This window comes from Malurus melanocephalus, unplaced genomic scaffold (assembly GCF_030028575.1).
Source record: "Malurus melanocephalus ecotype Western Australia unplaced genomic scaffold, MMel_1.1 scaffold_453, whole genome shotgun sequence".
Classification (NCBI taxonomy): Eukaryota; Metazoa; Chordata; class Aves; order Passeriformes; family Maluridae; genus Malurus; species Malurus melanocephalus.
Genome location: NW_026623685.1, coordinates 247,235 through 259,570, shown reverse-complemented (window position 1 = coordinate 259,570; position 12,336 = coordinate 247,235). Strand labels below are relative to the sequence as shown.

The following is a 12,336-nucleotide window of genomic DNA, read 5'->3' as shown; positions in this document are numbered from 1 at the left end:
CAGCTCTGCCATGTCCCAGGGCACTGGGGGTGCCCATGCCCAGCACACAGTGACACATCCTACCCTGGACCTGTCAGTGCTGTGACACTGTGCCATCCCAGGGCCTGGAGCTGCCAGCTGGGAGCTGCTCCAGTGGCCCGAGGGAGTGGCTCTTGGTGCTCAGCTCTGCAGATACTGCATTGCAATGGYGAGTGGGAGTGGGGTGGCAATGGCCTTTGCTCCAGCACAGTGAGCTGMACTGGGCCTGCCCCAGGCAGCCCCAGGGGGAAGCAGGTGGTGCCAGGGAGCCCAGGCACACCCTGACAGAGCTTCTGAGTCACCAGCAGCACTGACACTCCAACCCCACCTACCTGCTTCCAGCCCAACAGGTCCAGACACCACAGAATCCTGCACAGGAGTGCTTTAATGAGCCAGGTCAGCGTGAGCCTGCACAGTCCCTGTCCAATCTACCAGGGTGATTCTTGCACGTCCATCCCACCAGCCAGCAGCACTGCAGGGCTGCCACGGGTGGCCCAGTGACCTTGTTTCTGGGACTGGGACTGGGACTGGGACTGGGACTGGCTAGCTGCTGTCCTGCTGAGCCAGGCACTGGGCTGGAGCGGGGTCACGGCTGTTACAGCTCCTGGCTCTGTGCTTGCTGCCCCTTGGCAGTGGGAAGGGGGTTGTGGAGAAAGCTCCATGGTCTCCAGAGGATTCTGAAAACAGCCCAGGGTGTGTTGGCGGGACAGAGAGTTGAAGAGATGTTCTCTGCAAGCAGTGACGTCCCACAGAGAATGGCTGTGCTGGTGAGGCAGTCCTGCATGGAGCTGTGCCCTGGGGTGTGACAGCAGTCCTGCTCCTGTACCTGCAGCATCCCAGCAGCTCCAAGGATTGTGCATCCCTTGGGACACACAGAGTAACATCAGTGTAACCYGGCCAAGCTCTGGGTACGCTGGCAGCCCCTTCTCACCGCCCTTCAGCTGGCCTCACCTGGGATTCAGGAATGKCTGTCTCTCTGCTTGTAAATGGAGTGAAGCTTCTGAATGAGAAATCCCTTATCTTCCCCTTCCTGCAACATCAGAGAGAGCAGTGAGCAGCAGTGGTGTGGGCGAGGGGCAGCACTGCTGGGGCCAGATCTGAATTGGCAGCGCTGGTGCTGGAGCAGACCCCGGTGCTGACACAGCCAGGATGGGCAGGGCAGAGCTCACGCACGTTGGCAATCTGCTTCTGGAGCAGGCAGATGACCCTCTGGAGGCCTCTCACCATCTGGATGTTGAAGTAGATAACAGCTCTGCAATGACAGCAGGACGGGATGGTGGCAGCTCAGCAGAGCTGAGGGACACTGCTGCTGTCACAGTGTTCTGGAGTGAGACCTTGGCTCCCAGTCCCACTCACAGCTGTTCCAGCCCTCAAAGAGAGGGCTCAGGTTCAGCCCTGGCCTTGGGTCCATACTCACATCACAGCCAYGGATGCGAAGAACAGGAGGGAGGTGTTCTCCAACAGGTGCTGGTAGACCCAGGCAAACCAAGTGATGTTTGGATTGGACTGTTCCAGTACTAGCACCCACCTCTTCCCTGATTTGTAGATGGTTTCCAGCCCCTGGAAGGGACCACAGAKTTCTGATGGCCGCACCCTGAGCAAACAGACCAAGAGGGCATTCAGAGCAATGGGCAGCCAAAAACTGCCACCCCCAGCCTGAGGCACTGCAGAGCCCCAGCCTGTCCCCAGCATTGCCAGGGCTGSACAAGAGTCCTCATCCCTGTGTCCTGCACCAGGAACAGCCTGGAGGAGGCGGGCACAGGCAGCAGCTGGGAACACCTCCCTTCCCTGGGGCAGCACCTCACATCCTGCAGCTGGGCAATGACAAGGACAGGGACCCTGTGCCCTGAGCCATGGCCTGGTGGGTACTCACGACCAGATGGTGTAGGAGAGGAAGGCAGCTGCACCCACGAAGGAGGGGAAGCACAGCAGGGTGATGAATACGGTGCTCATGCGTGATGTTTGCCAGGGCTTGCTGGGGGCCTGGCAGTTCCACATCAGGCTGCTCTGCAGACGGGGAGCAGTGTCCCATGGGCTGCTGACTCCTGGAGAGCAGCCCCCACCCTGCTGTCCCCTCTCACCCAACCACTGGCAGCTGAGTGAGCTCGGGACGCCCTGTCCCCAACAACCCYGACAGTGCCACCAGATGAGGCTGCTCCATGGGCCCCATTGCTGCACAGAGACTGACAGTGACAGAGCAGTGTCACCCCATGACAGGGGGTTACAGGGGCGGGGGGAAATCACACCTTTTTGATATAGAACAACAGCAGCARCTTCAACATCTGCACAGCTGGCAGGAGCGGAGCGAAGAGAATGCCCAGCCTGGGAAAGATGAGCTTGCCTGGGTCTGAGCCGCAGGGGAGACAGYGCTGGGCACAGCTGCAGCACCCACAGGCTCCTGGCGACTGCCAGGTATTTGCCAGGCAGAAACAGCTCACCAGGTCAGGGTCTGCCCGTAGATCAGCTCCAGCACATTTCGGGCAATATCAAACTCTGGCCTGGGCTTTGTCTTCAGCCTTTTCTCCAGGATCAGCCTGGGGAGGAGTGGAACTCTGCTCCCAAACTGCCTGGGGGGACCCTCGCACCTCACATTCCCCTCAATGGCAGCAGAGCACCGGAGAGCTGGCACCATGCAGGGATGCCACAGTGGGGTGACACTGGGACATGTTACCTGCAGATCAGCTCCCCAAAGAGCGTGTCCAGCAAGGTGAATATGAGATCCATCACCATGAAGCGATACAGCTCCTGCCCCACACAGGTCTCCCAGCACTGGGGAAACAATCAAGRGTGGCATASAATCACAGAATGGATTGGGTTRGGAGGAACCCTAAAACTCATCYCTTTCCCCATCCTGCTATGGGCAGAGACACCCTTCYRCTRGACCAGGTTGCTCTGAGTCCTGTCCAACTGGGCCATGAACATGTCCAGGGATAGGGCACCCACAGCTTCTCTGGGAACTTGTGCCAGAGCCTCACCACCCTCACAGGGMAGAATTTATTCTCGATATCTAGTAAGGAAGAAGCCACCAGCTCCTCGCAGAACTGTGTAACCCAGCCCTGCGTGGCCCTGGGGCAGTGGTGCTGACCTCCTCTGTTGTGCAGGTAACACTCCGGCTGAGCCACTGGAAGCACAGCAGGCTGAGAACTGTCGTCTTCAGGATGAAGTTCCTGGGGAGCAGGAGCAGTGCCACAAGTCCCTGAGCCCCGGGAAGGGAGGGGCTGAGCCCCACGAATGGGGTGCCTGTCCCCAAAGCGTCCCTGCGTGCCATRGGTGCAGGATGCTCCCTCCCACAGCCCCAGGCAGCCCACCTGCAGACTGCCACGTAGACCCGGGTCACAGGGGAGTCCTGCTTCTCCCACATGGCCAGCAGGTTGTACAGGTGGGGCATCAGTGCATTGAGGAGAGACACWACAAGGGGCAGGACCAGCAGAATGGCTTCTCGCTGCCATCTGCCACTGGCCCGTGCTCGCTGCTCCTGCTGAACCTGTGAGCAGGGAGCAGAGTGAGTGCACAGCTGTCAGCAGCCAGGGATGGGYATGGTGTACCTGGGGAGAGCAGCAAACAGGAGCAGATCCTGTCCCTGCCKCTGTCCTCAGCATCCCAGCCCTGTCCCTCCAAGCCCAGGGCAGGGGATSCAGCACTCACCACGTGCATGTGCTGGGAGATGTAGTGCACAGCCAGGGCACAGCCCAGCACCGAGCCCAGTGCCAGCGCCCAGGCCAGCAGTGTCACCGTGCAGTGACCCAGCCACTGGCAGCAGCTCCGGGAGCGGGACAGGGAGCGCTGCTCCACCAGCAGCTCCTGAAGAGAACAGTGGCAGAGCTGCCAAACCTCCTTGGTTTGGTCCCACTGCACTGCAGCAGGAGCCACGGGGTGATGGACAAAGGTGCAAGGTTGGGCTCTGGGGTGTTTTGCATCGCCCAGCTCCTCACCTTCAGCTGGGTGCAGATGTTCTCACACCGCAGCTTCACTGAGCGTCTCTGGGTCACCTTGAAGTCCCAGGCACAGAAGACTTTGATGGCCAAGTCCTCCGGGGAGCTCCCCACACTCTCCCGAAAGGAGCGGGACACACTGCAGTGAGGAGAAGGGCGTTAGAGCCKGGGGCTGGGTGGAGGAAGGCTGGCAGTGCCACAGGGGCTGCTGACCCACCTGTACACCAGCAGGATGCAGGTGACRAGGAATGACACCCCAACGCTGAACAGGTAGGCCAGTGGCATGTTGTACGGGAGCAGGGGGGCTGCAAGGGGGCACGTGCTGCCCTCGGGACTGGAGGAGCAGGGGTCATTCAAGGTGACGTTGCTGTAGTAGCCGTAGTACAACAGCGAGTGTGTGAAGTAGCCCTGCAAAAAAGCACAATGGGGTCCACAGTGACCTTGGCAGTGCCTGAGCTCCCTGCTCAGCCTGACACCTCTGTGCCAGCCTCAGGGACACAGAGCCTTGGGCTGTGGCAGCACCCCCACAGCTCTGTGGGGCCCAGCCTTGCAAGGACAAAAACTGGGGTATTACTGCAGTGGAAATGTGGGGCTGGCCCCAGGCTTGGGGCAGCCTCTGACCTGGGGGTGCCTGGGCCGTGCTTACCGCTCCTGTGAGGAGCTCGAGGCCAGTGAAGGGCTGGGGGCTGACTGATGCAGGGGGGTACACAGCCTGCAGGACCACCACAAAGACCAGGAGAATGAGGAATGAAAAGAAGTTGAACATAAGGAGTGTCTTGAGGAAGAGGAAGTAGGAGAGCACACTGGAGCCAAAGCGACCCCCAATCTGCTTGAGGGCATAGTGCCAGGGCTGYGCAGTGCGGAGCAGGGAGAGGAGCCTGTACCAGAGACCTCGGCAGCCCTGGGGAGAGAAAAATGGGGACAGCATTGGGGCTGGAGCCTGCACTGGAGCCCTCACAGCCTCTGTGCAGACCTGTGCCCTGACTTACGAGGATGACGCAGACYTTGGACCAAGCACAGGAGGAGAAGGGGGCCCAGGAATGGGTGTGCTGCCTCAGGGGCCCCCTCTGCCCGTTCAGCCGCCGCCTGCCAGCAGAGAGGGGTGTCAGAGGGTACCCCAGGTCCTGGGATGGCTCTGCCTATGGGAGCCCTGCCGGGCTGAGGCTGACCTACCGAAGGATGCGTTTCTCTGCCAGGCTGAGGGGCATGGTGAGCAGCATGTGGCTGCACTGGTTGGGTGAGACACTCAGCAGCTCCTTCACCAGCAGGCTCCGCTTGTCTGGGGCACAAGGGGCTCAGTGGGACACAGCTGCCAAGTCACAGCATGCCTGTCCCAAAGCCAGCAGAGGGACAGTGGCCAGCACTCCCTTCTGACACTCTGGGGACCCTCACCTTCCAGCGTGGCCCTGCTGGGGTCACTCTCCAGGTCGTAGTGGCGCAGGCTGGGCCGTGCTGTGCGGTAAAGCTGCTGCAGGGGTGGGCGGCTGCTCCGGCGCCGCAGCTGCGCCATGCGGTTGCAGTACTGGGAGATGATGGCCCCAAGGCTGCGTCCTGTGGASCAAAGCAGAGCACTGCCTGGGTGGCCATGGATGAGCAGGACAGGCCTGAGAGCTCTCCAAGGGGCTCTGGGACCTGGGTAAGGGCAGGAAAGTTAAGGGCACCTACCGATGGTGCGGCTGGGCATGCTGGCCAAGATCTGCAGGGAGGCAGAGGAGTAGCTGGGGTGCTCCTCACCCTGCCCAGGCTCTCGCCAGCCCATAGCRCTGGCATCTGGAATAGCCAAGCGGGCTGGGGACTCTGGGAAGAAAAAGKAGGATACAGAGCACCTATGGCTCATCCCTGTGTCCCTGCTGCTGTGCTTCAGTGCAGAGGCCAGGTGTGTTCCCTGGTGTGTGCTCTTCCCAGAGCACCCCCTTCTCCAGGGACACTTTCTGTGTTTCCAAGATCCAGTTGGCCCTGGACTGCCCTGGACTGCCCTGGTCAAGGTATCAGTAGGCTCCTAAGAATGCTTTGACCACAGCACTGACATATGGCCCAGCTGGCCCAAACAGGGTCAGGGCTGGGGGATGGCCCTGGGCACACACGCTGTCCCTGGCCTGCCCTGGCTGTGGCTGCAGCACTTTACCTCTGTCCCTCTCCCGCAACTCCATCTCCAGACCTGCCTCGAGCAAGCTGCTCTGCTCCAGGATGAGCTGGTGGAAGGAGGTGTGCAGGGCTCTCTCATTGTCTGGACTGGGCTCCTGGCTGCAGGTGTAAAGGGGAATGGTGGCACCCGGTGCCTGCAGGGCAGTGGATCATAGCTGCGTGCCTCTGGGATGCAGGACCCAGGACACGACAGGGCAGTGGGGTRGGTCACACTCACCCATCGCTCTCAGGGCTCTCGAGGACGTGCAGGGTGATGGAGGGCGGCTGGGACATCCTGCGGGTCCTTCCTACACGGGCCCTGCCGTGGCGAGCAGAGGCGTCACCGGCCCCGCTCCCCACCGGCCCCGCTCCCCACCGGCCCCGTTCCCCACCGGCCCCGCTCCCACCGGCCCCGCTCACCGCCCCTTCCCCGCTTTCCGCGCTGCCGGGACGGGGGACGGAGCCGAGGGCGCTGGGTGCGAGTCGGGAGCATGCGGGACCGCAGAATCTGCGGGGTTAAACCGGGACTAACCCCGGGGCCAGCCCAAGCCGGCGTTAGGAAGGAAGAGCGGGCGGATGGGGCGGTACCGCCGTCGAGCGGGTTCCGCCCGCGTCCCGGGAGTCTTGGGGAGGGACGGACCTTCCGAGCACCATCCCAGTCAAGGGCCGGGACTGGCCCGAGGAGGACACATCGGAGCAGAGACCCCGTGCCCCGGGGTTCCTCCACGCAGTGCCGTCTGTGTCCTCCCCTGCTCTCCCTGCTCCACCGCCCTCGGGCTCCGCAGCATCCCCGGGCCGGGCTAAGGCTGCTTGAGGMRGCCGATACCGGGAAGCGACGGGACSCTCCCGGGAGCTGCCGCTGCCTCCYGTCCGGGTGCGGATCCGCGGGGAGGACGGGGACTACCGAACCCTGTACTGCCCAAAAGCTCCCGTTCCCCAGACCGCTCTTACTGGGTCCCGTCGGGGGCCRGGGAGGAGCTGGCGCTCCGCGTCTCCCGTTGCACCGGGGCAGAAGGAGGGACGGAGCGGGGTATGGGGATGAGATGCGGCCCCAGCGCGGCGCTCTGTGCCCGGGCGGGGGAGCCCCGGTCCCGCCGGACCAAGCTCGCCCCGCCCCGCCCGGGGCTGCCGGAGCGCCCGGGCCGGCCCTCCCTCCCGGGGCGGTGCCGCGCAGGAGCGGCGGTGGAGCGCGATGGAGGSTGGCGGAGGCGCCTACGGGGCGGCCAAGGCCGGCGGTGCCTTCGATCTGCTTCGCTTCGTGCAGCAGCCGCAGGTGCTGGCACGGATCGTCAGCGCGGTGAGTCGGGAGTGCCGTGCCGGGCCGGGACAGCCCCGCCGGCCGCCGTTCCCCCGCCCCGAGCCCGTGTCCCTCGCCCTCCGGCCAAAGCAGCCCCCGAAGGGCGCCCCGCGTGTCGGTGCCGCCCACCGGACACCGGACACCGGACACCGGACACCGGCTCCGCCCCGCAGGTCTTCGCCCTGATCGTGTTCGCCTGCCTGGTCGGGGATGGCTACACGAGCGTGGCCGAGGACCCGCACCTCTTCTGCGTCTTCAACCACAACGAGGACGCCTGTCGCTACGGCATCGGCATCGGCGTCCTCGCCTTCCTCGCCTGCATCTTCTTCTTCATGGTGGACGTCTATTTCCCGCAGATCAGCAACACCACTGACCGCAAGTACCTGGTCCTGGCCGACCTCGGTTTCTCAGGTACCAGACCGCGGGGCAGGGCTGTGCCCTGTGTCGGTGCCACAATGGCTGCCTTGTCCCGTGACGTGGCTGCGGTGCCTGGCCAAGGCAGTCCCTCCCGTCTGGCGTTCTGCCCGCGGGCCATGCGCTGCTGCTGCTGCTCCGTGCCCGAGCAGGGGCTGCTCCTGGCCGGGTGCCTGCCCCAGACCCCACARTGGAGCGGGGCYCGGCCCAGGMACCTGCCCRGAGCAGCAGCACCAGCCCTGGCCCCTCATGCCACTYTYCCCCACAGGTCTCTGGACCTTTCTRTGGTTCATCGGCTTCTGTTTYTTGACCAATCAGTGGTCCTGGACACGGGCTGAGGATGTGTCCATCGGGGCGGATTCTGCCCGCGCTGCCATAACCTTCAGCTTCTTCTCCATCTTCTCCTGGGTAAGTAAACCACCGTGCCCCACTCTGGGGGAGTGCAGAGGGACCCCTGCACTGTACAGCCTGGACTGGCCCTGATGATGTTGCTTCCTCCTCTCTGCAGGGACTCCTGCTCACCTTTGCTTACAAGAGGTACAAAATGGGGGTGGAGGACTTTGCTCAAAGCTATGTGGACCCCAGCCCGGAGGTGTCAACTCCCTACTCCAGCTATCCAAACATCAGCCATGAGAGCTACCAGCAGCCGCCCTTCACCCAGACGGCAGAGCCCCCGGAGGGGTATCAACCACCGCCGGTGTACTGAGTCCCGGATGCGCCTGCGGGACAGCTGCACCAGTGCARTTCCTTCTGTGGGGTGAAGGGAGGGATGTGCAACTTGGAGGGGATGGTGGGATGGGAGGGTGACGGCTGCTTTGTGTGGAGGTGACTGGGTCTCTTCACGGGGTGCAGGAGGGGCCTGGTGCTGGAGCCGAGCTCCTCAGTGGAGGTTCCAGAGCTCAGTGCGTGGTGGGTGATGTGGCACACGGAGATTTGCAGCTGCTGGGTGCACYGACAGCCCTGGCATGGATCAGCCTGTGCTCTCGCTGTGTGCCTTGGGGGGGCTGTGGTTCACACTCCCTGACCCCCAGCCAGGCTCTGCCCCTGTGACTGTTCCCCCGGCCCATCCTATCTCCAGTGCTTCTCCGTCCTGGTGGCTGCATCCCCCCAGTGCCATCTCCCRCTGCTGTAGCACAGCTGGGCCTACCTCCTGCCTGCCCTGGCTTCTGTGCCTTCCTGTCAGCTGCTTCTGGGTGAGCTATTGCCAAAGCCCCCTTCTCTTGCCTCTAACACCAWGCTGTGCCTTCCCCCAGCCTGCACTAGAGCTGCTGGTGATGCGGTTTGGGATCTCTGGGAACCGTGAGCACTGAGATCCCTCAGCAGGGCCATGGCTGCTCCAGCTGAAGAAACTCCTGGAACACTTTCCGTTCCCTTGTGTGCCTCCCCATGRGTGCTGCCTGTGCGAGGCTGTGCTCCTGCACGCTGCCTGTGGCTCCTGCCTGCACTCCAGCCACGCCAGGCGCCTGTGGGGCCGTTGTCTCAGGTTGTGTTTGCTGCTGTGCTGTGGTAAAGCTGTTCCTGGTGGTCATGKGGGCTGTCATGGCTGGGGCCAGTGTTCAAGTAGTTGTTACTGTTGGGTTGGAATAAACTTTTTCACCAAGCCACCATGTGAGCCACCACGTGCTTTTTGTCTGGAGAAGCAGCAAAGGCTGCTGCCCTCTYCCCCAGGCGGGCTGGAGGTGCCAGGCAGGGCAGTGCAGCCCCTGCCAACTGCAAACAGCACACTCATGCTGCTGGCTATTTTTAGGCCATCCTCCTTATGCTCCTTAGTTTGAGTAGAGCTCCAACACCAGGCCCTGCCATCCTGTGACCACTGCAGTGACCAGCCTGTGCTGTCTCCTTGGTCACTGTCAGTGGGACGCAGCAGAACGCGGTAGCAGAAAACACACAWACCCAGGTTTGTTATTCTTTTAATTTAAAGCAGCAGCAGCAGTACCTTCCCCAGCCCTGGGGGAAAAGCTGGGCCTGGTTCTGGAGTACTTGTTAGTACAGTAATTCTCTCTTATAACACAGGGGCAACAGTGGGGGTTCAGACAGCTCTTGGAGCCTTCCAGGCAAACAGCCAAGCCTAAACTCAGATACAGAGGTCTGGTCTGGCCAGAATAAAGAGCTACTGCTCAGAGCCTGTGGATGCTGGCTTCCAGGAAAAAACACTTTTGCAGGGAGTAAGGAAGCAACAGTCTTCCAGAAGTTGAGCCAAACAAGAGGGAAGAGGATCCTTCAGTTTGCTTAGAGCAAAGTAAGTCAGCCTTGAGAATTCTGGAAGGCTGAGGAGGGAGCAAGAGACGTGACTAGAGTGGAGAACCAGCTCCTCAGAGTAGCTGGATCTTCACTGGAATRATTGTCCAAATTTTGGTAGATGAAACACACTGACCCTCCAAACCCCTCATACGTAACACAGCACCAAAGTGGCAGCACCAGCCTTGAACCTGAGAAAAACTGCCCTGAATTTGGAGGAGGCTCTTCCTTGGACCAGTTCTTCCAAAGGACTCTGTCACAGCCTGCTAGAACACAACCAGTCCTTAGAAATTAAGCACCTCCGAAGAATCAGCTGCTGATGAGTCTGTGTCAGTTTAAAAGCTGTCCTACAGCTCTGTGAGAAGGGACAAGTYACCTCAAAGGAAGCTAAAAACAGCATTTAAAATACTAATAGCTGTACAGTGTCTTGAGAAACCTGGAATTTAGCAACAATGCATGAGAGAGAAGGGCTGCATTCACAAGCACCAGAACCAGCACCAGTGGCAGCCTGAGCACGCACAGAGATGAGGACAGGGGGAGCTGGTCAGAGCTGGTGAACAGCAGAACTACTGTTTGTACTGGCTTGACGTGCAGTGCCCCAGGGCCTGTGTTGTGGCAGCATCAGTAACTGCTTGTCTCTGTGTTCTGAGAAGGGAACTCGCTCTAGCCAARTTCTACTTCAGCTTTGCCCAGCACCAGGCCTGGTGGGTCCTCAGTTGTGACGCTCAGTGCAGGAGCAGCGGACGTTGTGTAGGGAGAGCTGAGGCACTCATCAGTTTGTTAAATGTACAGAGAAGCAGACCTGGTGCCCGTGAGCCAGAGCACTGAGCTCCCTTCTCCATTTTCCCAGCAGTCARGTGAAGATCTTCCGAGGGGTAGCTGTCTCCAGCTGCCTCAGGCCCAGRGGCATGTTCTCCTTGTTCTCTGCCTTGGGCTGCTGCGATCGCTTGCAGAAATAGCAGGCTCGGCACACTGAGTGGTACTTGTCGGCTCCTCCAATCACTTCAACCTAGCAGAGAAATTCAGAGAGTGACTACAGAGCCCAGCTCCCTGAGGGAACCTCTCTGGAGCAGCAGGACTGGCAAGGTGAAGCAGTTTTTGTTCCAAGGGAACTCACCTCCCGCTCTGCTCCCAGCCTCTTGGTGTAGGAGGCCTCCCGGAAGCACTCCATGCACACAGCGTTCAGCTTCACCACGCTCTCTGCCAGCGGCACCAGGTTCAGGATGCTCCCAAAGGCCTGTGCAAGAAGGGAAGATGCTGCTGGGTGGGTTCCATGAGGGTCCCAAAGCAGCTACTGTACCAAAATGAGTAACTCTTTTTACCTTTCTCTGGAAAGTCCCGTCCAGAGCAGCAACAATGACAGTTTTTCCACTGTTGGCCATTTTCTCACAGAATTCCACAATGTCTGGGAACTGGAATGGAGTACAGGCACAGCGTAAAGAGGGATGGGAGGCAGCACTTGGCTCCAGATCCCACAGCACATGCCCAGCAGCAGCACCAGGAGCAAGGACTATCAGAGCCATGTGCCCGGTCTGGTAAATGGGCTCCAGTCCTGCCACCCTCTGTCTGCAGGGACTACAGGGAGGGACGGTTTGACTACAGGCACAGAGCAGTTGTACCAAACTGCCCCAGGGCATTTCTTCCCACCCACTCCTACCAGGACTCAGACCTTGGTCTGCACAGGCTGTACCGAGCAGCACGTGTCCCACAGAGCCCAGCAAATTCCCCCCAGCCATGCACTTACGAACTGGCCCTCATCGATGCCAATGACGGCCGCGCTCAGTGCCTCCTGGTAAATGTCCTGGAGAAGCCCGGCAGGTACAGCCTCCATGGTGCTCCTGTGTGCAGGAAGGGTGTGAGGCGGACAGGCCAGGCAGCCCCGGGAAGCGGGGTGTCCTCCTGCTCCCGGAACTCACTTGTCGTGTGTGGACACTCCGGAGGAGCTGTAGCGCGTGTCCTTGGCGTACTTCACCAGCAGGCACCGGTACTGGGCGAGCTGGAATCGGCGTACCCGCCGCATGAGCTCCGTGCTGCAAGAGACGGTGTCAGCGAGCCCCGGCCCTTCCCGTGCCCCCCGGCCCGGCCCTGCCCCGCGCCCCCCGCTCCGGACCTACCTCTTCCCGGAGAACATCGGCCCGAAGATCACCTAAGGGCAGAACGGTGGGGTCAGAACGGCGGGTACACGGGAAGCCCCGGCTCCAGCCAACGCCGGTGGCTCCCTGGGCCCGCAGCCCCCTCAGCCCGGTGACCCGGGGTGGCACCTCTATCTGCCCCTCAGCTCGTTCCCGGTGCGGTACCGTAACGGTATCTGCC

At 61.2% G+C, this 12,336-nt stretch overlaps 3 protein-coding genes across 6 annotated transcripts; 1 reads left to right on the top strand and 2 right to left on the bottom strand.

Moving 5' to 3' along the window:
* Positions 1-815: 815 nt before the first annotated feature.
* Positions 816-7,157, bottom strand: TMC6 (transmembrane channel like 6). Of its 4 annotated transcripts, none has more exons than XM_057380453.1 (21): positions 6,495-7,157; positions 6,313-6,393; positions 6,076-6,194; positions 5,616-5,747; positions 5,343-5,501; positions 5,124-5,229; positions 4,940-5,036; positions 4,597-4,851; positions 4,168-4,358; positions 3,951-4,089; positions 3,664-3,819; positions 3,327-3,502; positions 3,104-3,185; positions 2,690-2,787; positions 2,457-2,552; positions 2,265-2,340; positions 1,892-2,025; positions 1,436-1,612; positions 1,192-1,270; positions 970-1,048; positions 816-880 (listed from the first exon to the last, which is right to left on the bottom strand). In XM_057380453.1, the coding sequence occupies exons 2-20, from the start codon at positions 6,366-6,368 to the stop codon at positions 977-979; spliced, it is 2,400 nt and encodes a 799-aa protein (XP_057236436.1). In that variant the 5' UTR covers positions 6,369-6,393; positions 6,495-7,157; the 3' UTR covers positions 816-880; positions 970-976. The 4 variants fall into 4 exon arrangements, with proteins under 4 accessions (XP_057236436.1, XP_057236437.1, XP_057236438.1 ...); XM_057380454.1 differs by having other exon boundaries at positions 7,026-7,157; XM_057380455.1 differs by lacking the exon at positions 1,892-2,025 and having other exon boundaries at positions 1,436-1,578.
* A 49-nt stretch (positions 7,158-7,206) lies between these two features.
* Positions 7,207-9,390, top strand: SYNGR2 (synaptogyrin 2). The gene is made up of 4 exons (XM_057380464.1): positions 7,207-7,371; positions 7,545-7,782; positions 8,054-8,193; positions 8,294-9,390. The coding sequence occupies exons 1-4, from the start codon at positions 7,267-7,269 to the stop codon at positions 8,489-8,491; spliced, it is 681 nt and encodes a 226-aa protein (XP_057236447.1). The 5' UTR covers positions 7,207-7,266; the 3' UTR covers positions 8,492-9,390.
* Positions 9,391-9,681: 291 nt separating this feature from the next.
* TK1 (thymidine kinase 1) lies at positions 9,682-12,203 on the bottom strand. The gene is made up of 6 exons (XM_057380468.1): positions 12,138-12,203; positions 11,940-12,053; positions 11,768-11,861; positions 11,346-11,435; positions 11,141-11,260; positions 9,682-11,032 (listed from the first exon to the last, which is right to left on the bottom strand). Exons 1-6 carry the CDS (start codon positions 12,152-12,154, stop codon positions 10,877-10,879), a joined length of 591 nt encoding a protein of 196 aa, XP_057236451.1. The 5' UTR covers positions 12,155-12,203; the 3' UTR covers positions 9,682-10,876.
* Between the last annotated feature and the right edge of the window lie 133 nt (positions 12,204-12,336).